The sequence below is a fragment of the Thamnophis elegans genome, chromosome 16, assembly GCF_009769535.1.
Source record: "Thamnophis elegans isolate rThaEle1 chromosome 16, rThaEle1.pri, whole genome shotgun sequence".
Lineage (NCBI taxonomy): Eukaryota > Metazoa > Chordata > Lepidosauria > Squamata > Colubridae > Thamnophis > Thamnophis elegans.
Window position 1 is genome coordinate 36,932,450 of NC_045556.1, and position 25,317 is coordinate 36,957,766.

General features: G+C 48.7%; 1 protein-coding gene across 5 annotated transcripts in view; it reads left to right on the forward strand.

Annotated features, from left to right (window-relative positions):
- Positions 1–19,520, forward strand: part of EHMT1 (euchromatic histone lysine methyltransferase 1) — a 100,721-nt gene extending 81,201 nt beyond the window's left edge. For all 5 annotated transcript variants that reach the window (XM_032232695.1, XM_032232699.1, XM_032232696.1 and 2 more), the window contains 10 exons: positions 1,458–1,562; positions 4,106–4,260; positions 4,477–4,644; positions 5,751–5,895; positions 6,501–6,578; positions 8,846–8,961; positions 9,750–9,836; positions 12,168–12,246; positions 16,322–16,497; positions 17,847–19,520. In XM_032232695.1, coding sequence (XP_032088586.1) covers positions 1,458–1,562; positions 4,106–4,260; positions 4,477–4,644; positions 5,751–5,895; positions 6,501–6,578; positions 8,846–8,961; positions 9,750–9,836; positions 12,168–12,246; positions 16,322–16,497; positions 17,847–18,105 — 1,368 coding nt within the window. In that variant the 3' untranslated portion in view covers positions 18,106–19,520. The remainder of the gene's footprint in view (positions 1–1,457; positions 1,563–4,105; positions 4,261–4,476; positions 4,645–5,750; positions 5,896–6,500; positions 6,579–8,845; positions 8,962–9,749; positions 9,837–12,167; positions 12,247–16,321; positions 16,498–17,846) is intronic.
- Positions 19,521–25,317: the final 5,797 nt, after the last annotated feature.

Here is a 25,317-nt window from a genome sequence, read left to right on the forward strand (position 1 = left end):
GGTGGCACAACGCATCCAGCCAGTGACGGAGAAGCAAACAACACCCCCATTAAGAAACGACAAGCTAGTAGAAAACGGCAGTCCATTCCCACCAACATTTGCCAGGTCCTATCAAAATAAGAGCAAACCATACTCCCTTACTAGCACTGATGATGTTACCTAGTTTGGTAATGAAACTTCTGCAAGAAAGCAACCCAGCTCAAGGCAGCACCAACTGTCCCACCCCTATTGATCAGAAAGATAACGAGAGAGGGATGCCTCTTACTTTGGTCTCCTTTGATTGGCACCTGAATGTCCTTCTCAACAAAGAGCCGATGGGCCCTTTGTTTTTTAAAAACAATGTCAGGATCCATCTAGTCAGTCCTCTCCCCCCCTCCCCCCCAAATATTCTAATATAGAGAGTCGCAGTGACTGCTAGCTGCAGTTTGGCAGTTCGAATCTCACCAGGCTCAAGGTTGATTCAGTCTTCTGTCCTTTTGAGGTGGGTAAAATGAGGACCTGGATTGTTGGGGGCAAGAGGCTGACTCTGTAAACTGCTTAGAGAGGGCCGTAAAGCACTGTGAAGTGGTATATAAGTCTAAGTGCTATTGCTATTGGTCTGTCGGTCTGTCTGTCCATCCATGCGTCCATCCATCCATCCATCTATCTATCGCAGTGGCATAGTGGTAAGAATGCAGTATTGCAGGCTAATTTTACCCACTGCCAGCAGTTCGATCCTGACCGGCTCAAGGTTGACTCAGCCTTCCATCCTTCCGAGATGGGTAAAATGAGGACCCAGATTGTTGGGGGCAAGAGGCTGACTCTGTAAACTGCTTAGAGAGGGCTGTAAAGCACTGTGAAGCGGGATATAAGTCTTAAGTGCTATTGCTATTGGTCTGTCTGTCCATCCATCCATCTATCCATCTATCTATCTCAGTGGCATAGTGGTAATTCTACCCACTGCCAGCAGTTCGATCCTGACCAGCTCAAGGTTGACTCAGCCTTCCATCCTTCCGAGGTTGGTAAAATGAAGATTGTTGGGGCAAGAGGCTGACTTTGTAAATTGCTTAGAGAGGGCTGTAAAGCACTGTGAAGAGGGATATAAGTCTTAAGTGCTATTGCTATTGGTCTGTCTGTCCGTTCATCCATCCATCCATCCATCCATCCATCCATCCATCCATCCATCCATCCATCTATCTATCTCAGTGGCATAGTGGTAATTCTACCCACTGCCAGCAGTTCGATCCTGACCAGCTCAAGGTTGACTCAGCCTTCCATCCCTCCGAGGTGGGTAAAATGAAGACCCAGATTGTTGGGGGCAAGAGGCTGAGTTTGTAAACTGCTTAGAGAGGGCTGTAAAAGCACCGTGAAGCGGTATATAAGTCTAAGTGCTATTGCTAGTGCTGTTCTACCTCCAGGGTAGGTAGTGAGGCTGTGAGGCTTTGGCATCTGCTCAAGTGTTGTTCCTTTCTACCCAGGATGATGGAGGCTGGACGCCGATGATATGGGCTACGGAGTACAAGCATGTGGATCTGGTGAAGCTTCTCTTGGCCAAAGGCTCCGACATCAACATCCGAGATAACGTAAGTTGGGGTGGGGCGGAACGCACCTCTCGTTTGAGGGACCAGCCAGCTTAGATGCAGAGAACCTGCCTTTCATCAGAATCTGAGAAAAATTGGAGAATCTATTGGAGGTTCTCAGTCGTCCAAGTCATGGTTTGCCCCAAGGCAACTAGTCTTGGTTTGTTTTTCCTTGAAGACGTTTCACTTCTCATCCAAGAAGCTTCTTCAGTTCTGAATGAATGTTGGAGAACGGAAGGATGGATATTTTTTGTGCTCCTCTGGTCGTTAACACTCTCTCTGAGAATCATTGAAGCCACCTGGAGGTTTAATCTGTGTCCTCAGGGCCACACGAACAGTGCAAATGGATGAGGAAACTTCTTGAAGCTGCCGAAAGGACTGTGTTGTAAACAGGAGATGTGTGGTGTCGTATCCCCCCCCCCCCCTCTGTGGAGAGAGGGCAGTTCAGTTTTAACCTGGACGGCCTCTTTGACCTGTTTTTCAAACCAGCGGCTGCCTTCCAAAGAATGGCTTTGTTCTGCTATGTTGGGCCATGCGTTTGTGAAGTGGCTGTTTCGTTTCTCCGACGTACAGAATCTGTACACGTGGCTATATATATTGCATTGCTCATTTTGCGTCTGGGTGTTTCAGACCGGGAGGGGAGCAATTTTGGCCTTTATGTTCAAGTTTAATGTAGACGGCCTCGTTGAGCTCTCTTCCAAACCAGGGGTCCCCTCTGTCCAGGTTGTGGACTTCGCTGCATCTATAGCAGGATTACTAGACGGTGTAACAGCTGTGTTCCTTGTGACATCCATCTTGTCAACCTCGCAGGGTTCCTTCTTTTTCTCCTCGTGTATTTCTGTACATCAGAATTAGAGTGATGTTTCTCTGTGTGTGTGTGTGTTTATGCGTGCATAAGGGTTATCTTTTGAGAGGTGAATGCAGCGAAATTTCATTTTAACATAGGCTGATTAAGGTACATTTTTACTGACAATAAAGTCCATTCCATTCCCAATTCTATTCTCTGTTCTACTCTATTCTATTCTGTCCTATCCTATCCCATTCCATTCGATTTTCTATATTCTATTCTTTTCTGTATTCTATTTTCTATTCTATTCTATTCCATTCCATTCTCCATTCTATTCCATTCCATTCCCTGTTCTATTCTCTGTGCGACCTTATCCTATCCCACTCCATTCCATTTTCTACTCCATTCCATTCCATTCCCAATTCTCTGTTCTATTCTATCCTATCCTATCCCATTCCATTTTCTATATTCTATTCTTTTCTGTATTCTATTCTATTTCATTCCATTCTCCATTCTATTCCATTCCATTCCCTGCTCTATTCTCTGTGCGACCTTATCCTATCCTATCCTATCCCATTCCATTTTCTATTCTATTCCATTCCCAATTCTATTCTCTGTTCTATTCTATCCTATCCTATCCCATTTTCTATATTCTATTCTTTTCTGTATTCTATTCTATTCCATTCCATTCCATTCTCCATTCCATTCCCTGTTCTATTCTCTGTTCTACGCTATCCTATCCCATTCCATTCCATTTTCTGTATTATATTCTTTTCTATAGTCTTATTTTATTTTCTATATTCCATTCCACTCCACTCCAATTCTCTCCTACTCCTTCCCTCCTCTCGATTCTCCTCTCCTATTCCACTCCATCCCATTCCCGCTGTCTTCAAAAGACCCGGCCTTGGCCTTTGAAATGCAGATGGACTGCTGAATCTTGTCCTGATGCCTTTGGGTCCTTCTGGTGCTGTTGGCACTTCAATGTTGGATCAACTGAGCGAATCCAGCTGATAAGAAAGGAAGGTTCTCTTGATGTTCTCCATAATGACAATCTCAGTCGAGGGGGAAGAGCAACTGTTTTCCTCTCTTATACAGGAGTAATTCCCCCTCCTCTCCCGAATTTTCAAGACTTAGAGAGAGGCGGAGGCTGAACTTCATGCCAAGCCAGAAACATACATCCTTACACTTCCAGAGTAAATCCCTTCTACCACCCAAGCAATCGGCTCTTTGCAACTTAGTAGGGCTGGATAGCAGAACGAAGTGTTTTAACGGTCGCCCTGAAAGGCAGCTTCTGGCCTGGAAGCCACCCGGAGTCGTGGTTCTGCCATTCTCCGTTCTCCCCACCATCCCGATCCGTCTAGGCTGGCTGCCCTAGAGGGATGATGTGTCATCGGGAGATCTCCAAGGGCTTCCCTAACGCCGAAATCTTCTCCCCCCCCCCCCCCACCGCCGTCTGTGGCATTTCCCCTGTGGATGCACCCCGAGCCGTGCTGTGCCTTGCAAACAAATGAATCATCTGTCCTTGTAAGCGAGGGGGGGGGGGAGAGAGAGAGATAGATCAGGTCCTCCCCCTCCTCTCAGCGAGTTTGGAGACGGCTGTTGCGGGGATCCCCCTTTCTTTAAGAGAAGGCAGCCCACAAACTGTGGAGGATTGGAGGGGGGGGAAAGGGAAGGTCAAAAATACAGAGTGTTCCCCCAAATGTCAGGCCGTCTGGATTGCCTCTTCCACCTCCTCCCCATCTCTCTCTCTCTTCCTCAGGAGCAGAATATCTGTTTACACTGGGCTGCTTTCTCCGGCTGCGTCGATATCGCCGAGATTCTCCTGGCTGCTAAGTGCGACTTGCACGCGGTGAACATTCACGGGGATTCTCCGTTGCACATCGCGGCCCGGGAGAACCGCTACGAATGTGTTGTGTAAGTACCAAAAAAAAAAACCCTCCAAAAAATAAAAAACAAACGGGGAGCTTTCCTACTTCCCCTCCCCCTCCCTTCCTCGTTTGTTTTATCTCTGTGCGAAATTAAACCTGCCCATCTCCACCTCTGGGCGGGTCGAACGACACCCGTAGAAATGCACGGATAAAGGCGTAGCTGCCTCCCTTCCTTCTTGGTGACTTTGTCCTTTCCTCGCAGACTGTTCCTCTCCCGCGGCTCCGATGTGGCCCTAAAAAACAAGGAGGGCGAGACTCCGCTGCAGTGTTCGAGCCTCAACTCTCAAGTCTGGGTCACTTTGCAGATGAACAAGACCCTGAAAGAATCGGCTCCAGAGAAACCCGCCCAGGTGGAGAAGATACTAAGCAGGTGTGACCACCTGCCTTAAGTTCCAGGCCAACAGAAAGTTGCACCACCTGCTTTTCTCCCCATTTCCCCACCCCCACCAATTTTGGAAAGGAACCTCCATCCTTTTAGGAGAGATGGCTGCGGAGGCTGCTAGGTTTCCCACTCAGATCAGGGCAAGGAGTGCATCTCCCACGAAAGGGAAATTTAAAGACTTGGCCAACTGTGGCTAAGTCGTTCGGATTCAACTTAACTCAAAGCAGTTTGGGGTTTAGCAGCTGCCCTAAAGACCTGGCTGCTTTAATGGGGAGATCTTAGAATCTGAACGGCCTGGAGGCTCCTGTTGGGGTCCCCCAGTGGCCTGCGGAGTTGGCAACCAAGTCGGACAGCGAGGAGGTTGGGGAGGAACATGGTCCAGTCCTGGAATCTGGGGAAGGCTCGGACAAGGGCTCTGGGTCAGAGGAAGAGAGGGGGCCATCTGGGAGTTATGTGCTGCGTCCAGAGCCTCCAGAGTCAGCCATCAGCGAGGCAGAGGAACGGGCTCCCCCTGTTCTCAGTGCGCGCATGCGCCGAGCTGCCAGAAGGCAAGAACAGTTAAGACAGAAGGGACAACTCGGGAGTAAGGCTCGGAGGTGATTGGCCCCTCCCATAGGACATAAAGGAGTAGCAAAGGCACATGAGCCTTTGTAGGAAGCAACTTAGTTGAGGCTGGTCAATTTACCTCCCGAAGCTCCGTTTTGACTCTGTGCTCCATGTGGCCTTGCCAAGCTAATTGCCAATCTTTGGCAGCGTTTCAAGGAAGATAAAGGTGGGTGCTTATCAGCCTTATCCCGAAGGACTTTGGCAGCCTACTGTAGGACTCTTTCCAACTATTTAGGACTCATTACGGGCTGTGAATGAACATAATTCACAGCCTTTGAAATGAAAAGAGGGTTTGGGGGACTAAGTGTGTGCTTTGTACTGTATCAGGAAGCCTAGGTCAGAACAGCTCCCCCACCCCCGGTTAGAATACAGCGAGCCGGTCCAGAGTAGAGTCTCCGGATGCCAGGTGGTATCGTTTTTTTACCTCTCCGTGCCTGTGTGGCTTCTTGCTTTTAAAGCCATTCTTTCTCTTCTCCCTGCTGTGACAGAGACATCGCCCGGGGTTACGAGCGGATCCCGATTCCCTGCATCAATTCTGTCGATGGCGAGCCCTGCCCTGTCAACTACAAGTACATTTCCCAAAACTGTGTGACTTCGCCTATGAACGTGGACAGGAACATCACTCATTTGCAGGTGCCAGACTGGGACAGGAACTGGGTGTCCTTCCTTTCCCTCCCTTCCTTTCTTCCTCTCTCCCTCCCTCTCTTCTGGGTTGTTCTTATTAATGACTACTACTTCTCCTCCTCCTTCTCCTTCTTCTCCTTCTGTCTTCTATATTTCCTCCTTCCTGATTCTTTCCTCCTCCTCTCACTCTCCTTCTTCCTCTTCTTCTTCCTTCTTCTGTCTTCTCCGTTTCCTCCCTCTCCTTCCGGATTCTTTCCTCCTCCTCTCACTCTCCTTCCTCTTCTTCTTCCTTCTTTTATCTTCTGCGTTTCCTCCTCCTCCTTCCGGATTCTTTCCTCCTCCTCTCTCCTTCTTCCTCTTCTTCTTTTTCCTTCTTCTGCCTTCTGCATTTCCTCCTTCCTCATTCTTTCCTCCTCCTCTCTCTCCTTCCTTCTGTCTTCTATATCTCCTTCTCCCCCCTCATTCTTTCCTTCTCCTCCCCCTCCCAATCCTAATTTCGCAATGATTTAGCGCTGCTCCTGTATGTCAGTTGCAGAGTTCATAGCGGCATCCTCGCTGGACGCTCCCCGCCCCCATTCCCCCAGTAACTCTGCTCCTTGTTCCTTCGCTTTCAGTACTGCGTGTGCATAGACGACTGTTCTTCCAGCAAGTGCATGTGTGGACAGCTGAGTATGCGCTGCTGGTATGACCGGGTAAGCTCTGGGGAGGTTTTTTTTGGGGGGGGCGACAGGAACGGGGTCGCACGATTTCTCTCCCCTCCTTCCAGCGGGGCTACCCTGGAGCTCCTCTCCAGGTGGCAGAAAGCGGAATATGGGAAATCAACTAGGACTGATTTCAATTTGTTGTCCTGGCGACTGAATCTTGCTTGGGAGAAGATCTCGAGCCAAGAATTCAGACAATTAAGCAGCAAGAAAGCCAACAGCAGAGGGGAGGAACTGATCAGCTGGGCTGGAAAAACACAAAATGTTAGCGTTGATTATTTTGAGGGTGGTGGTGGTAAAATGTTTTGGGCCCTGCCACCTTGATTGGATGGATCAGATGGGGAGGGCGTGTGCCCCCCGTTTCTTTCTTAAAAAAAAAACATTTATAACAATTTTATTCATGATATAAACATCAAACCACAACTTTGAAGTAATACATAGTAGTTTAAACTAGACATTTTCATAACAACGTATCTGTCTAATCGGTAAACCCCAAAATCAAAGTTTCATTTTTCCCCCGCCCCTACCTCAAGCACTAAGTCCAGAAGCGGTTTCCAGGTTCCCCCCCCCCCACTTTAATCAAAGCAGCCAATTTAGCCGTCTCTGCCCCTCGTTTCTTTTCTTTTTTTAAAAAATGTTTTAGAACAATTTTATTTATGATATACCAAAAAATAATAATAATACAAAAGCAAAAAGAAGGAGAAATAAGGAAGATGAAGGTTTTAAAAAGTGTGGAAAAGAAGGGGAGAAAAAAGAAAGAAAAGGCATTTTGACTCCCTTTGGTGCAGGAGTAGGCTAGTAACATCAAACCACAACTTTATACATAATAGTTTAAACTAGCCATTTCCATAATACTATATCTATCCAATCGGTAAACCCCAGGTTTAATTTTTTTCCCCTACCTCAAGCACAAAGTCCAGAAGTGGTTTCCAGGTTTTTTTTTTCTTCCTTGATCAAAGCAGCCAATTTATCCATCTCTGCCCTTCGTTTCTTGAACGTCTGGAGAATCACAAATAGATTTGCGTCCTTCGGCCTGTGACGTCAACCGCGTTAATTTGAAACATTGGTGTGATGACACTGTTGCACCAACAATGTTGATTAATAAAATGCAGCTGCATTGTTTGGTCTGTTCGGGGGGGGGGGAGCAGGGGCCTTGCTTTGACAAGGTAGGAACCGCAGTTGAGCCCCCCAAATTTATGTTCTTAAGCGAGACATTTGTTAAGTGAATTTTGGCTAATTTTACAAACTTCCTTGCCATGATTGTTAAGTTAGTCACCGGTAGAATAGAATAGAATAGAATTCTTTATTGGCCAAGTGTGATTGGAATGGAGTGGAGTGGAGTAGAATAGAGTAGAATAGAATAGAATAGAATAGAATAGAATAGAATAGAATTCTTTATTGGCCAAGTGTGATTGGAATGGAGTGGAGTAGAATAGAGTAGAATAGAGTAGAATAGAATAGAATAGAATAGAATAGAATTCTTTATTGGCCAAGTGTGATTGGAGTGGAGTAGAGAAGAACAGAACAGAACAGAACAGAATAGAATAGAATAGAATAGAATAGAATTCTTTATTGACCAAGTGTGATTAGAATAGGGTGGAGTAGAATAGAGTAGAATGGAATAGAATAGAATAGAATAGAATAGAATTTTTTATTGGCCAAGTGTGATGGGACACACAAGGAATTTGTCTTTGGTGCAGATGCTCTTAGTGTACATCAAAAGACAAGACACATTCGTCAAGAATCATAAGGTTCAACACTTAATAGGTAGTCATAGGGTACAAATAAGCAATCAGGAAAACAATATCAATATAAATAGTAAGGATACAAGCAACAAAGTTACAGTCATAAGTCGGAGGAGATGGGAGATAGGACCAATGAGAAGACTAATAGTAATAGTAATGCAACCTTAGTAAATAGTTTGACAGTGTTGTTGGGATTAGTTGTTGAGCAGAGTGATGGTGTTCGGGGGGGGAAACTGTCCTTGTGTCTAGTTGTCTTGGTGTGCAGGGCCCTAGAGGGTCGTTTTGAGGGTAGGAGTTGAAACCATTGATGTCCAGGATGTGAGGGGTCTGTAAATATTCTCACAAATGAACTGTCATAAGTCAAGGACTTGGGGGACCGGCGATGTCCAGAGACAAAACCAAAGTCATCCAGCTGAGGTCTACTCATTAAATTGAGTTTCCACCATATATGGCCTTGAGACACCAGGCCAACAGAGGTTCACCTAAAACCTTCCTTTTCCCCCCGGGGTGCAGGATGGACGGCTGCTGCCAGAATTCAACACGGCCGAACCTCCGCTAATTTTCGAGTGTAACCATGCCTGTTCCTGTTGGAGAAACTGCCGGAATCGGGTGGTGCAAAACGGACTCCGGTGAGAACTTCAGATGTTCCTTTGAACCATCCATTTGTAGCCGGGGGAGGACAAAATTAAGAATGATGCCTAGTTTAGTGAAAAAGGAGGACATGGGATGACGTGATAGCAATGTTCCAATATCCGAGGGGCTGCCACAAAGTAGAGGGAGTTCAAACTATTCTCCAAAGCACCTGAAGGCAGGACAAGAAGCAGAGGACGGACACTCATCAAGGAGAGAAGCAACTTAGAACTAAGAAGGAATTTATTGATGGTGAAAACAATTAACCAGGAATGGTTTTCCTCCAGAAGTTGTTGAATGTTCCAACACTGGAGGTTTTTAAAAAAGAGATTGAACAACTATTGGTCTGGAATGGTGTAGGATCTCCTGCTTGAGCATAGGGTTGGACTAGAAGACCTCCAAGGACCCTTCCAACCCTGTCTTTCTAATATATAAATATTAATATCTAATAATAAAGACGTTCCAGAGGATTGGGGCCGCAGCAGAGAAGGCTGTTCTCTGAGACTCAGCTAGCGACTTGTCTGGGATGGGATAGGGTCTCCTGCTTGGGCAGGGGGTTGGACTAGAAGACCTCCAAGGTCCCTTCCATCCATGTCCTCCTTTGTTCTTTGAAACTGGTAAAACATGTCTGAGAAAGCCACAGATCCAGCTCTTCTATAAATTCATCCCGTTTCATCTTTCGGTTGGAAACCTCATCTGTAGAAATACAAAACCGGCCAATTCTGAGACCCAAAGGTCAACACCCAGGACTGGATGGTCTTGGAGAGCTTCTCTTCTCTTCTTCCAGGACAAGGTTGCAGCTTTTCCGGACGAGGAAGATGGGTTGGGGCGTTCGGACAATGCAAGACATTCCACTGGGGACCTTTGTCTGCGAGTGAGTGCCTTTTTTTAAAAAATTCAGGGATGAGAGAGGAAGGACGGGAGGTTGGAGGGTGGATTTCTCCCTCTGTCCAGATTCTTCTAGCAGAACCAGCTGTCTTAGGCCATGTGTGACATACGGGATCTTCCCGATTCCTCTGTTCTGACCTCGGCTTCCCCAAAAAGCACGAAGCAGAGTCCTGGTCCCAACAAAACCCCTTTTATTAAATGAATGTGAATTCCTCTCATGCACATTCAGGCAAAGGCCTGTCAAACAGTCTTTAAAAGCAGTATATATGACCACAGACCTTATCTAGCTTGGAAAGCTGCCATGTCAATATTTTCCAAATGAGATGCTGCACAAGGAAAGACTCGGCACAGAGTCTCTGAGATTCACGGACAGATCTTCACACTCCTGAAATGAACTAACAAATTGTTTCCTGCAAAAGCCCCCTCCCCTTTTGCTCCTCTTTTATGTCATATGGGAGGGGCCAATCACGGTCTACTTGTGGCCTTACTCCCAAGTCTACCCTGATTTCTGAGTTGTTCTTTTCTTCTGGCAGCTCTGCGCATGTGCACACTGGGAACAGGCTCCAGCTGTTCCTCTGCCTCACTGCTGTCTAGGCACCTGATCAGTGCCAGACAGCCTTGGCCCCGTCTCTGCCTCTCACGCAGAGCCCTCGTCCGAACCTTCCCCAGCCTCCAGGACTGGCCCATGCTCCTCCCCAACCTCCTCACTGTCTGACTCTGCTTCCAGCTCCACTGGCCACTGGCGGGCCACAACAAGTTGCCAGACGAAGGGAACAGCTAAAGAACAGGGGTCGACTTGGGAGTAAGGCCACAGGTGGACGATGAACGGCCCCTCCCAGAAGAAATAAAAGAGGGGAGAAATGGGAGTGGATTTTGCAGGAGACCATTAGTTCACTTCATTGATTTGTGACTCTCCTAGACTCCTGGCCAAGTTTTGGCAGCTCTCCAAGCCAGATAAGGTCTGTGACGGTAAATCCTCCCTTTGCTGAAGTGAATGATCAGAATTCACAGTCAATTAATAAAAAGGGGTTTTTGTCGGGACCAGGAGTCTGCTTCATGCTCTTAGGAAGCCTGGGTCCTTTCCCAAAATGTACGTGTCTCGAGCCAAGCAGTGCATAGATTGATGCTTCTTGGCTCCTTTCCTTGGGTTTCATCCAGATAGCTCGGGGGGTCAGCTGCCTGGACAGTTTTCAGCCAGATTTCGAAGCCTTTTTTTGTGTGTAAACAGTACAATTCTCTGGAAAGGCAATATGACAATGGTTTGACTGAGGGGTGTCATGGAAGGATTTGTACTCCTTCAAGACAGCTGATCATTTGCATTCTTTTTAGAAATCCTCAAGGCCACTTGGAGGTTTATCTGTGCCCTAAGTGGTGCAAATTGTTCCTGTAGTCTGCAATTATTATTTTTCCACTGAAAATCTCTTTATGCTCCCACGCCATTCCAAGCGTGTTCATCCCAAAGTGCATATTTAACAATCTATGGAGATTCTCAGTCATCCAGTTGTCCCAAAGGTGCTTTTTCGAAAGGCAACTGGGACTTTCTGGTTTTTCTTTCTTCTTCATCCAAGTAGCTCCTTCAGCTCTGACTGGTGTCAGGGTCCCCAATCGCATCCAAAAGTAAATCAGAGTCCGAGGCAAAGGATTGCTCAAAGTCCCAATTGATGAAGAGAGCCATGTTGGCACATCCAGGATAAACCCGAATCTGAAAGCTTCCCGGTTTTCCCCCACCCAGTTGACAGTCCAAGATACTGCCCCCTACACCCACAAGTCTATCCCATGGTCCAATCTCCCAATGCCATGCTGGCAGTTCCACCCATCAGGTGTAGAAGTAGAAAGACAAAGGGTGACCTTGGCTTTCTAGAAAGAATGTTGTTATGGCTACATAGCATCTAATTCCGTACAATCCCTCCTCCCATTTTCCCACCATAGAAAAGGCCTAGTAGAATAATAAAAAGTGTAGCAGGCCAAAGATCCAAAAGAAAAAGATGGCTGGATGGAAGGATTTATACTCCTTGCAGACAGCTGGTCATTTGCATCCTTTTATAGAGTCTTTGAGGCCACTTGGAGGTTTGTCTGTGTCCTCAGAGAATCTCCATAGTCATTGTCCCTTTGGTCACCCAGCTATTATGTTGGAAAAGCTCATCCCAACATCTTCCAGATTACGTCCAGATTACGTTCGATCCTTTCTGAGAATTCTGGGAATTGAAATCCACGCGTTGCCAAATTTGGGAGACCCTGCTTCCCTCTTTAAAAAATCTGGATCCCGCATGTTATAGAGACCTTTTTTGGGGGTGGGGTGTGTGTTGTGTTCCTGCAGATACGTCGGAGAGCTGATATCTGACTCGGAGGCAAACGTTCGTGAGGAAGATTGCTATCTTTTCGACCTTGGCAACAAGGTAAGTGTGGTGTGTGTGTTTTAATTGCTAAGCATTTCAAGGGCGAGTAGAAGTGCTAAAATGAATTCTCTGCACCCCCTCCCCTCCTTCCGTCTTGCATCACCCTGGGTGGAACAAGATCTTGGAGATGGCGTGCGAAGCTCTTTTCACCTTTGAATCAGCAAAGTCCCACGCAAGAGGGGAAGGCAAGCTCAGAGGCTCAGTTAATGGGTTCGAGAGGAGGGACACAGAGCAGGCAAGCTCTTTCCCGGGCTGCTGAATGTCTGGGAATCAAGCTACTTTGCTGGATGAGGAGAAGCAGAAAGACCAACTGTTGTGGCCTGCCAGCGGAGCTGGTGGCAGACTCAGATAGTGAGGAGGTTGGGGAGGAACATGGGCCAGTCCTGGAGTCTCAGGAATGCTTTAGAGCAAGCCTCTTTAAGACACATGCACTGTCTCCCTACCTACCTGTTGTGCCCACCCACCCACCCCAGCGGCCAGCAGAGCTGGCAGCAGATTCGGTCAGTGTGGAGGTTGGGGAGGAACCTGGGCCAGTCCTGGAGTCTGGGGAAGGCTCTGATGAGGGCTCTGTGTTGGAGGCCAGGGCCGTCTGACAGTTATCAGCTGCCTTTGGAGTCAGACAGCCGTGAGGCAGAAGAACAGCTGGAGCCTGTTCCCACTGTGCATGCACAGAGCTGCCAGGTCAGAAATCAGGGTCGACTTGGGAGTGAAGCCACAGGTGGACGATGAATGGCCCCTCCCAGAAGGAATAAAAGAGGAGCGAAAAGGGGCTGTTGCAGGAAGCAATTCATTCATTCGGTCATTAGATTCGTCTCAGGAGTGTGAAGATCTGTCCGTGAATCTCAGAGACTCTGTGTCCAGTCTTCCCTTGCACAGCACCTCATTTGGGAAATACTTACATGGCAGTTTTCCAAGCTAGATAAGGTCTGAGGTCATCAATTCACCTTTGAAAGACTGTTTGCCAGGCCTTTTCTGAAGGTAAATGAGAGGAATTCAGGTTCGTTTAATAAAAGGGTTTTGTCGGGACCAGGAATCTGTTTTGGGGGAAGCTTAGGTCAGAACAGGAAATGTGGTCCAACACATCTGGAAATGGCATTAGGCTAGATGGGGAGAACTGCTAGTGCCATGAATTATCCTTCCAATTCATAAGTTGGGTCCGGCAGTCGCACACGCCTACCCCCAAAACACACGGCAAACCGAGAAGGAGCCTGTGTGGGGAGTTTCCTCTGCGCATCAATCAGGGAGGCCAATTTCCATGTTCCTTAAACTCCAAAGCTTGCAGGCTTCCCCTCCTTCTCCTCCTCCCACTCCCTGCTATCGAACCTGACAATCCAATTATAGGAAAACCCAGGCCTGCAGGATGCCTACTTACGAGCAAATGAAATTACCAACTTAAAGGGGGGGGGGGCAGGAAGGATGGAGAGGGGGGGAGGCAGGGAGAAGGGAAGAAGCAACGTGCGCCGAAGGAACATTGGTCTCTTGAAAACTGCCGGCATCTCACAGTTGGTTCGGGCAACGCACGATCCGTGCAAAAGCGGCTGATCTTATTTGTTTGCCAGTCGAATAGTAGAAGGCTACCCAGCTGGAGTACCACGAGGCTACTGCCGATTCCGTGCTCGACCGCCAGGTGAGGGTGAACGAAAGGGCAGTGTTCTTAACATGATTAATTCGGCACACAATATAACCGTGTACGCTATCTGGTGGTTTCCTTGCTGGCGTTTCATGACCCAGCTAGGTAATATCGTCAGTGTTAGGAGGGAGTGGGGTTTGTGAAGTGGAGGAAAGAGAGGAGGAAGAGGAGGAGGAGGAGGAAGGCTGTGGGGTCCTTGGTGCTCTCTGAGCTTGGTGGTTTTCTTGAAGGCGTTTCATGACCCAACTAGGTAATACTGTCAATGTTAGGAGGGAGTAGGGCTTGTGAAGGGGAGGCAAAAGAAGAGGAGGAGGAAGGCTATGGGGTCCTTGGTGCTCTCTGAGCTTGGTGGCTTTCTTGCAGGCGTTTCATGACCCTATCGGGTAACACCATCAGTGCTAGAAGGTTGTTGGGTTTACGGGAGGAGGAGCAAGGATGGTAATGTCCTGGATTCATTGATCCCCATTTGCTGGCTTTGAATCAGAATAGAGCTTTCCACCTCGGAAGGATGGAGGGCTAAGCCAACCTTGGGCCTGGTGAGATTCGAACTGCTGGCAGTGGGCAGAGTTAGGAATCCTAATCCCTGCGGTCACCAAGGAAAGGGAGGGAGGGAAGGCTGAAGGAAGGGCAATAGCACTTAAACTTATATACCACTTCACAGGTGCTTTTACAGTCCCCTCTAAGCGGTTTTACAGACTCAGCCTCTTGCCTCCAACAATTTGGGTCCTCATTAGTTTATCTCTCCAGGAATGGGAAAGAAATAGAAATTCGCTGGGGGGCTTGGGGGTCAATTATTCTCACTCCAGTATAACCTGGAGGATTATTGTGATGGATACAGATTGGAGGAGAAGGGTGTGTGTTACAGTTGCCCCGAGGAAACTCGGGGCATAAAATAAAAAATAAATTAATGGGGAACAGGGGGATTTTAGGCTAGCCAACGTAAGGAAACAGAAACAGAATAGGAGAAAGGATTCAGTCCTACTGAAAAGATAAAAAAAACAATTTCACATTTTCAGACTGTTTACCTCCATCAAAGCAGGGGAGGGAGGGAGAGAGAGAGAGGAGAGGGAGAAAGAGAAGGAAGGGAGGAGGAGAAAAGAGAGGGAGAGGGAGAAAGACAAAGCGAGAGGGGGGAGAGAAGGAGAGGAGAGAAAGAGAAGAGGGGGAGAGGGAGAAAGGAGAAGAGAGAAGAGGGGGAGAGATAGAGAGAGGAGGAGAAGAGAGGGAGAAAGAGAAGGAAGAGAGAGAAGGAGAAGAGAGGGAGAAAGACAAAGTGAGAGGGAGAGAGAAGGAGAGGAGAGAAAGAAGAGGGGGAGAGAGAGAAAGAGAAGAGGGGGAGAGAGAAGGAGAAGAGAGGGGGAGAGAGAAGGAGAGGAGGGGGAGAGAAGGAGAAGAGAGAGAGAGGAGGAGAAGAGAGGGGGGAAGAGAGAGAAGGAGGAAAGAGAGGAGGAGGCGAGAGGAGGGGGGAGAGCAAAACTCTGAGACAAAATCAGCACTTCTAAATCCGTGACTGCTGCTTCACAGTATAAACACTAAACTGCCGTTTGATCTTCTTTGCTTTGATTGTGTCGCAAACTCATTCAGACAAATTGCTGGGAAGTGGAGGGGGTGTAAGTGAATAACTGCAGCAATCACAAATGGGAGGTTTGACACGGTGGGAGCACCAGCCCCCCTCAGCCCTTCCTTCCTTCCTTCAACGGAGCCTTCTGCGATTCCCCGTGATTGCTTTAAACTACCAGCTCTTTTGCTCATATCCAGCTGGAAGTGGGACGCTTGGTTATTGTATGAAGGTGGCCTGATCTAATCATCTTCTTCTTCCTCTTCCTCCTCTTGTCCCTCCTTCTGCTACTACCCCTTACCTCTGCCTTCCTCCCCCTCTCCTCCTCCTCCTTTGCCATTGCCTTGGGTGGTTTCTGCCCAGAGAAATTCCGTATGGAAATTCTGGATGGCTTTGTTTGAGTCCTTCTTTCTTTTTTTCCTTCCTTCCTTAATTCCTTCCTTCCTTCCTTGTTCAGTAGCATCTCAAACTTATACAATTTGTTAGACTCTGCCCTCCCGCCCTCCCTTCGTTCCTTCTCTCCCTCATTCATTCATTCCTTGTTCAACAGCACCTCAAAATTATAGAATATGTTAGACTTTGTCCTTTCTTTTTTCCTTTCTTCCTTTCTTCCATCCATCCATCCTATGTCAAAATTATAGACTTTAATAGACTTTGTCCTTCCTCCCTCCCTCCCTCCCTCCCTTCCTTCCTTCTTTCATTCTTTTCTTCTTTCCTTTTTGTGACTTCTATTCTTCTATCGCCTTTTGCATCAAGAGAGTCAGGCGCCAGATCCGATCACCCTTAAATCAGGCCACAACGCCAAGCGTCTCAAAGCCTCCGGACTCGTCTTCCTCTCCTTCTATTTACCTCGCCTGTAAAACACTCCTCGTTTCTCCCATCTGCAGGACCGGGACGTCTACTGCATCGATGCTCGCTTCTACGGCAACGTCAGCCGCTTCATCAACCACTTCTGCGAGCCCAACCTCATCGCTGTGCGAGTCTTCATGTCCCACCAGGATCTGCGCTTCCCCAGAATCGCCTTCTTCAGCAGCAGACACATAGAGGCCGGGGAAGAAATTGGGTACGGGTGCTTTGGAAGCGGAGAGACAGAAGTCAAAGAGAGGGAGGGGGAGGAGAAGAGGAAAACCCTTCTTTAGCCACATTCCTGATGTACTGCTTGTAAATGGCTGCATTTTAATGCCCCCATTTGGTTCTGTGGCAGCGGCACATCCATTCCCCCATCTATTCTGACCGAGGCTTCCCAAGAGCAGGAAGCAAACTCCTGGTCCCGACAAAAACTCCTTTTATTAATTGACTGTGAAGGATTTACGGTCACAGACCTTATCTGGCTTGGAGAGGTGCCAGGCCGATCTCTGCAGAACTTGGCCAGGAGTCTAGGAGAGTCACAAATCAATGAAGCGAACTCATGGTCTCCTGCAAACTCCACTCCCCTTTCGCTCCTCTTTTATTTCCTCTGGGAGGGGTCGTTCATCGTCCACCTGTGCCCTTACTCCCAAGTTGACCCCTGTTCTTTAGCTGTTCCTGGCAGCTCTGCCCATGCGCACACTGGGAACAGGCTCCAGCTGTTCGTCTGCCTCATGGATGTCTGACTCCGAAGGCAGCTGATAACTATACGGCTCTGGCCCCCTCTCTGTCTCCGACACAGAGCCCTCCTCAGAGCTAGACAGCAGTGAGGCAGAGGAACAGCTGGAGCCAGTTCCCAGTGTGCTCATGGGCAGAACTGCCAGAAGAAAAGAAAAGCTGAGAAATCAGGGTCGACTTGAGAGTAAGGCCACAGGTGGGCGGTGAATGGCCCCTCCCATAGGAAATAAAAGAGGAGCGAAAGGGGAGGGGACTTTTGCAGGAAACAATTTGTTCGCTCATTTGTTTCAGGAGTGTGAAGATCTGTCCGTGAATCTCAGAGAATCTATGCAGATTCACAGGAGTGTGAATCTATGCCCCGTCTTTCCTTGCACAGCACCTCATTTGGAAAATACTGACATGGCAGATTTCCAAGCTAGATAAGGTCTGTGGTCATAAATACTCCTTTGAAAGACCGTTTGCCAGGCCTTTGCTGAAGGTGAAGGAGAGGAATTCACAAGCGTTTAATAAAAGGGGTTTTGTCGGGACCAGGATTCTGCCTCGTGCTTTTTGGGGAAGCCTAGCTCAGAACTCTTTGCTCAAACCCTCCAAAGGAGGAAAACATTTATGCCCCGTATGCTCAGGCATTAAGTTTATTTAAATAACCATTTCATTAAACGTTCAAATAAAAAAAAAAAGTAACCCCAAAGGGGGGGGGGGGGCAAACAAGGGAAAAAGAAAGAAAAACAAGAATGTAAAATAAAAGATACAAAAAACGAATCCTCAATAAAACACACACAAACAATTTTTAGTAAAGTCGTCACTTACTCACCGTTCCTATTTCCGCAGGTTTGACTACGGCGAGAGATTCTGGAACATTAAAGCCAAATACTTCAGCTGTCTCTGCGACTCGCCCAAATGCAGGCACTCGAGCGCCATCCTGGCTCAGCGGCAGGCCAGTGCGGCAGCGGCAGCGGCCACCGCTGCTGCCACCGCCACCACCACCACCACTGCCGCCGCTTCCTCGCAGGAGCCCCCTGAAAACAGACTCCCGGACACCAGTTCGGCCGCCTTGGTGTCCCCCCCTGCTTTGGGAGGCCTACCCTGAAGGGACCGAGCCCCCCTCCCAAGCCAGGCCGTGACTTCGGAAGACGATGCTTTGCGTCGGTTTCATTCTGCCCTTTTCCCGGCGAGCCCGCGTCCGCCGTAACAGTTTCCCCTTTTGGGGGTGTGGATGGTGGCGGCGTGGCAACCTTAACCCGCCTCCTTCTTTCCTTCCTTCCTGCCCTCCCCTCCTTCCCTTCCCTCTCGCGACGTGGCAGGCGGAAGGCATCCTTGCTGCGGCACACACCGGGGTGGCAGAAGGGCGATTTTTTTTTCTCTCCCTCTTTCTCTCTCCCTCTTTCTCTCTTTTCCCTCCCCCTCTTTTAATGTGATAAGTGTTCTCCAAGCTCCCTCCCCTCCTCGTTGGAAACAAGGAACGTTGAAATGGCTCGCGAACCCCGTCGGTGAGCGGGGGACAAACTCTGCAGAGAGTCTCGGAGAGTTCCGCCGGCTTTGGCACACATCCGGGAAAGTTTTTTTTTTCCTTCTTTTGCTTGTTGTTGAATCTTCCCTCCCACCCACTCATTTGCTGGCTACCTGGGCTGTGGAACAGGAGCCCAACCAGTGACCGAGTCCGATAAATTCTTGGTTCGTCGCTCCCTCCCCATCCTGACTCACCCCAGGTCAAGGGAAGCGACCCTCTGGAATTTCTCCGTTATACCCCAGTCCTCAGCTAGAGCTGCTCCTTACTTTATCCCTGCAGCGATGTTATTATTATTCCTTTTTTTAACGTTTAATTATTATTTTTTCCTTCCCCCACTGCCTCTTTTCTCTCGTGTACAGGAATCCCGTTTTTCACTGACACTAACTCCAAATCAAAAGAGGAAACTTTGGCAGAGGGAGGTTGTCGGGAGTGGGGTGCAGCATCCTTAAGGGGGGGAAAATTTGATATTCTTAGAGACCCCTTTTGGGGGCCGGAGGGGGGGAGCGTTTCTTAAATCGATTTTGCAAGCTTCAGGAGATTATTATTTTTTTTTTGTGCCATTCCTGTTTTCCTCTTCGAAAGCTGCCCGTTTCTTACGACCGAAGTTGGATCCGACCGAGTTTATTTTGTAAGGGGGAGGGGTGGACAGCGAGAGGACGAGGGTTGGGGTGTTGAACGGAGGAGTCCCCTTCCTTCTCCCCACTCTCCCAACCCCTGGCATCCTCCTCCTCTTCCTCACCCACCCACCCACCCACCCACCCCCAAGCCACTTCACGGTGCTGAATTCTCTCTTTTTGCAATTTTTACTCACTACGTGAATATAAATTTCAGTTGTATAATAAAAAGGACAAAAAAAAAAAAAAACCTCCAAAAAAATTAGAAAAGACAAAAAACAAAGGACAAAACAATTTTAGTATGAAACGCAGGGACAGGAAAAAAAAAACACCCGACTCGACTCACCCGGATTCCCTCCTTTTTTAAAAACACAAAAAAATTAGAGGAAAAAAAAAAACCCACCACCCCCGAATACGTTATACGATAGTGAGCGTAAATGGGTCATCACCTTTTGCATAACGGCTGAAGAGGTCATTTAATTATTATTTTTCCTTTTTTTTTCATATATCTTTCAATACTGTAATTAGTACGGTATCAGGTTTTGGGGTCTTTCCCCCCAATTTTTCTCTCTCTCTCTCTTGGTGCAGATCTTCTAAACCGTTCATATGGCTGGGTGTTATTTCTCTTTTTCTCTCTCTTTCTCTCTCCCTCCGTTTCGTTCGTTTTCTGTTCAATGTTTGGACAAGTTTTAAGGGGTGCACGGAAAGCCCCCCCCTCCCCTCAGCTCTGTCATTTCCTTGTTCTGTTTTCAATGAGATCAATAATAATAATAATAAAAAAGTGCTTTAAAAAAAAACAAACCTCCATTCTTTGCTCTCCGGTCTCGAGCGAAATTTCTTTTCGGAGCCGGAAACACAGGCAGTCCTTGGACGTACGACCAAAAGGGAGCCCCCAAATTCCTGTTGTGCAGTGATACGTTGGTCACATGAATTTTGCTCTCCCGTTTCACGACCGTCCTGGCTACCGTTGTTAAGTGAATCTCTGCGGCTGTTAACATCAGGAACACGGTTATTAAGTAAATACAGCTCCCCCACAATCAACTTTGCTTGTCAGAAGTTTGTTAAAGGGGAATACCCCGACTGCCAGGAACACTGTGACCGTCGTAAATATGAGTCGGTTGCCCCAAGCGAGGCTGAATTCTGATCGTGTGACCACGGGGATGCTGCAAGTTCTAAACTGAACCGTCATTAAACGAACCATTGCTAAGTCGAGATCTTTGTCAGATCTGGAAGGCAGAGGGCAGACTGCACCCCTCCAGGCAGTTTTCGACGCATGACCAGGTTTAAGTCATTAAGTCATGGAGCATTAGCAGCTGTCGTAAAATAAGCCACATATTTTTTAAAAGCAAAAATGGTCTTTTTTTTTTTTCTGGAAATCGGAAATAAGTTTTTCAAATTCCGTCGTCCTTTCGAATGGTCGTTTAAGCGGTCATAAGCCGAGGAGCACCATGTGGCATCTGGGGGCGTGCAATTCCTTTACTGGCCATTCCGGCATCATAAAGTCGGCCCACGTTATTAGCGGATCTCGGCACCAGCAATTCGGGAATCTCTCCCGTTTGAAACCACCGGTTCCAATCCGAAAGATCTCGGCAAAGAAACGAGCTGCATTTTCAATGAACTCTGAATTTGGGGCTTTGATAAAGTAAGATAAACAGGTGGGGGAAATGCATTGGGACGATCCAAGCTTTTTCTCCTTTAAAAATGATAAAATGTGCACTGGACCAAGGGTGGAGTATGGTTTACGTAGTGCTGCTTTTCTCCGAACAGATCCCAAGAGGTCAGGAATTAGGTGTTTCTGTTGTTTTCCAGGTGGTGAATAATTCTATTTGGTTATGGAATAGCTGCTTACTGGTTGTCTTCTAAAATCCTTTCTCTTCCCTCCATTCTTTTTCTGCCTTCCTCTCATTTACATCTCCTTCCTTCCTCTCATTTCCACTTTCCTCGTATTTCCATCTCCTTCCCACTTCCCCCCTCCCTTTTTCCTTTCTTTCTCTCATTCCCACCTTCCTCACATTTCCATCTCCTTCCTTCTCATTCCCACTTCCCTCCCTCCTTCATCTCATTCCCATCTCCCTCTCTCCCTTTTTCCTTCCTTCCTCTCATTTCTATCTTCTTCCTCATTCCCATCTCCCTCCCTCCATCCCTTCTTTTTCCTTCCTTCCTCTCATTCCCATCTCCCTCCTTCCCCCATTCCTCTCATTCCCATCTTCCTTCTTTTTCCTTCCTTCCTTCCTTCCTCTCATTTGCATCTCCTTCCTCATTCCCATCTTCCTCCCTCCCTTCGTTTTCCTTCCTCCCTCCCTCTCATTTCCATCTCCTTCCTCATTCCCATCTCTCTTCCTCCCTTCTTCCTTCCTTTCATTCCCATCTCCCTCCCTCCCTTCTTTTTCCTTCCTTGCTTCCTCCCTTCCTCTCATTTCCATCTCCTTCCTCATTCCCATCTCTCTTCCTCCCTCCCTTTTTCCTTCCTTCCTTCCTTCTTCTCATTTCCATCTCCTTCCTCATTCCCATCTCCTTCCCTCCCCCCTCCCTTTTTCCTTTCTTCCTCTCATTCCCATCTTCCTCACATTTCCATCTCCCTCATTCCCTCCAGCCCTCCCCCCCCCCCACAAATGCATGAGGGGCCTGGGAAAGCATCATCCCAGCTCCTGGCCTCCAAACTTGCCAAGGGAGAGATGCCATCCCTATCGGACGGTCCAGCTTCCAACTTCTCCGACCCGTGCACCGATGGGGCTATGACAGGGCTTAGAAATGCCTATTATTTACTTGCTGGGGTGGTGGTGGTGCTGAAAATTGTGTCTGCTGAAATATCTCCACCTGGTCCGGATGGACCTGTGACTGCTGGACTTTATTATTATTTTGCTTGTAAGTTATGAGAAACGGGGCAAGTTTGAATGGTCCAATCTGCCTCTACAGAGGCGAGCGCCATTTCCTCACTTCATCTCGCAAGGAATATTAAGCTCCTCTATTCTGATAACAGCTCGTGTTTCATTCTCCGCGGCCCCCGGGAGAGAAACGTGTGTCTCAACTTTTTTTTTAATTTCCTTTCTGGTGGCACTGTTTGTGCCTCGCCTGGGGTGGGGGGGAGCGGGGAGCCCAAATCCAGAGATGCTTATCTGCGTAGACTTGAGACACCTCGTTGACGAAAGGGACAGGCTGTAACCGAAGGCAGAGAGTAATGCGCTTTTAATATATTTGGTAATTTTTTTTAAAAAAAAGTTTCGTGAGAGTCTGCTCCAAATTGAGTTGCAAAGAGAGGCCTGTCCGAAACTCAGAAGAGTCCCTTTTTTAATTTATTTATTGAGCCAGGCACCTTTCTGGAGTCCCAAGCTGGCAGGCTGCCAAGCAGGAAGGCAAAACAAAAATTGTGTACATTGGAGACAACATCATTGGAATGTGGCTGTCGGGCCTGGGAGCCATTTTTTGCATTGGGCCTTCCGGTCTGCCAGATTGAATGCTGTGGGAAACTGGGAGGGGGGGATTACATGGCGTATGGGAGATATATAGTCGTCATAACATTCCTTTCTCAGAGAGTCAAGGACGTCTTGCCCTGCACCTGGAGCGGTGTGACTGGGATCCCTCTCCTGTTGGTACAGTACCTGGTTGACTGGGCCATGGGATGGGCATGTGGGTGCTGGGCAGGGACTTGAACTTTCGTTTGGGTGGGGAAAACCTGGAAGCTTTCAGATTTGGGTTTTCCCAGATGTGCCAACGTGACATCTTTAATAAAATGGAACTCTGAGGAACCTCAAGCATTTACTTTATTTCATTTCATTTCATTTACTTTATTTGTATGCCGCCCTTTTCCCTGAGGGGACTCAGGGCGGCTCACAATTCGGGGGGAGGGAAGGACAAAACATGTTACATACATGAAAACAATACATCGTTAAAAAATGCAACAGTCATACTATTCGGGTGGGGTTGAAGTCTTTAGCCCCAGGCCTGTCGGGACAGCCAGGTTTTAACGTTCCTCCAGGCCTTCCTGTCCTTTACCATCCTCGAGTCCATTGAAGCTCACACCAACTGCTTCAGTGACTCCATCCAGCCACCTCCTTCTCTGCTGTCCCCTTCTTTTGCCCTCCATCATTCCCAGCATGAGGCTCTTCTCCAGGGAGTCCTCCTTCTCATCAGGTGGCCAAATGATTTGAGTTTCTTCTTCAGGATCTGGCCTTCTAAAGAGCAGTCAGGGTGGATCTCCTCTAGGACTGACTGGTTGGATCGCCTTGCAGTCCAAGGGACTCAATGCAGGAGTCTTCTCCAGCACCAGAGTTCAAAGGCCTCCATTCTTTGGTGCTCAGCCTTCTTTATGGTCCAACTTTCACACCCATCCATTGCAACTGGGAAAACCACCTCCTTGACTACAGGGGTCCACAAAAGGGTGGATCCAGGGATATCATACAAATTGTGGTGAAATCAACTGATGCCATCATGCCATCCACACCATCTTTTCTTCTCCAAAAGAGGCCTCCAATATTCAGGAGATGCAGGCAACAAACAATAGTTTGTTTCTTTGAAACATGCGTTTTAGAACCTGGACAGCTCCAGTAGCCAAGGCTCTCATCTCTCCAAGCTTCTTCCTAGCCAACTTGTTCTTCATCTGGTTGTCTCCTCCCTTGGTCCTTCCCCAAGGCTTCCGTGGCTCGCCTGTCCAATCCTCCATGTTTTTCCCCTTTTCCAGCATCCCCCAGCCACCCCCACCCCAGGGCTCCTTGAAGGCTCCATGCTTAACGCACAAGCAGGACATTGTAGCTCAACCCCCAAAGCGGGCTTTAAGCCAAACCAAGATACCTGGCCAGGTTTAAGGGAGCATTTCTTCAAAACTGTGGGAGGATCTAAGGTGGCTTCAAAGCAAGTGGGAGGATCTAAGGTGGCTTTGGGGCCTTCCTTTCCCTCGGCACTCTAGGAAAACCAAACCTTTAGGAAAACCGAAAGCTGGGAAATCGAGTGAGAAAAGTGGAAAGGCGCCTATTCCCTTCGGGATAGATGGGGAACGTGTGTTTCCGTGCGCCTTCGTTTCAGCACCTGGACAGCTCCAGGAGCCAAGAACGCCCATCTACTCCAAGCTTCTTCCTAGCCAACCTGTTCTCCATCCGGTTGTCCCTTCCCTTGGTCCTCCCCCAAGGCTTCCGTGGCTCGCGTGTCCCATCCTCCGTGGGGGGTTTTCCCAGCGTCCCCCACCCCACCCCAGGGCTCCTTGAAGGCTCTAAGCTTCACGCACAAGCAGGTGGGGTGGCGACGGGGAGAAATGGAAAAAAAGGGACAGATAGGTGGGTGTGTGGGAGGGAGGGAAGGCAGGAAAGGCTTGGCTCTCCAAAGACGCCTCCCCCCCCCCCTCTTCGCTCGCCGAGCCTTGGAGAAGGGGGCGGATCGTTCCTCTCCCTTCCCCGTTATTGATATCGTTGGGTACCTTTGCAGAGTCGGGTGGAGCTGGCGTCGCTGATTGGCTTTCCGATTGTCAGCTGGCTGTGCTTTTTTTTTTTTTTTTTTTTTTGCCTTTTTTTGGGGGTTGGAGGGGCGAGGTTCAGTAACCGGTTGCTCTTGACGTTTCCATTGCGCTCTCGCTCTCGCTCTCCAAAGGCTGTCGGCGACCCCCCCCAGCACCCAGCCAGCCGCCCAGCCGCCCCCGTCGCCGGCCAGGAGAAAAAAGCCCCGGGGGAAGCTGAGGAGAAGAAAGAGCATCTCTGAAATCTCAGCGCCGCGGGGAAGAGGAGGAGGAGAAGAAGAAGAAGAGAGAGGCCCACGCAAGCTAAGTAGCTTCCCAAAACCCTTCTGGATCTTCCCTTCGCCACTCTCTGCGGCTCGCCCCCCAGCTCTCGGCTGCCTTCTGCCGCGCCATGCTGGGGTGGAGGAAAAAAGGCTCCCGGGTGGGAAGTTGATGCGGATCGGATCGGCTTCCAGCCGGAGCAGGGAGACTCCAGCCTCGCCTCCGCCTCGGGCGCTTGACGGCCTCGCCGAGCCTCGCCCCTGAGCGGCGGCGGCGGCGGCGGCTGGCATCCTCCCCGCCGCCGCTTTCCAGAGTCGAGCCGCAGCCCGCCCGCCTTCGCAGCCCCAGCAGCAGCCGAGCCCCGCCGCCAGCACTCCCAGCAGAAGCCCCGGCTTCCTCCCTCCCTCCTGGCGCTGGGATGCGTCTTTGCAGCTCGGAGAGCCAGCACCGCGCGCTTGGAGAAGGGGCACCAGC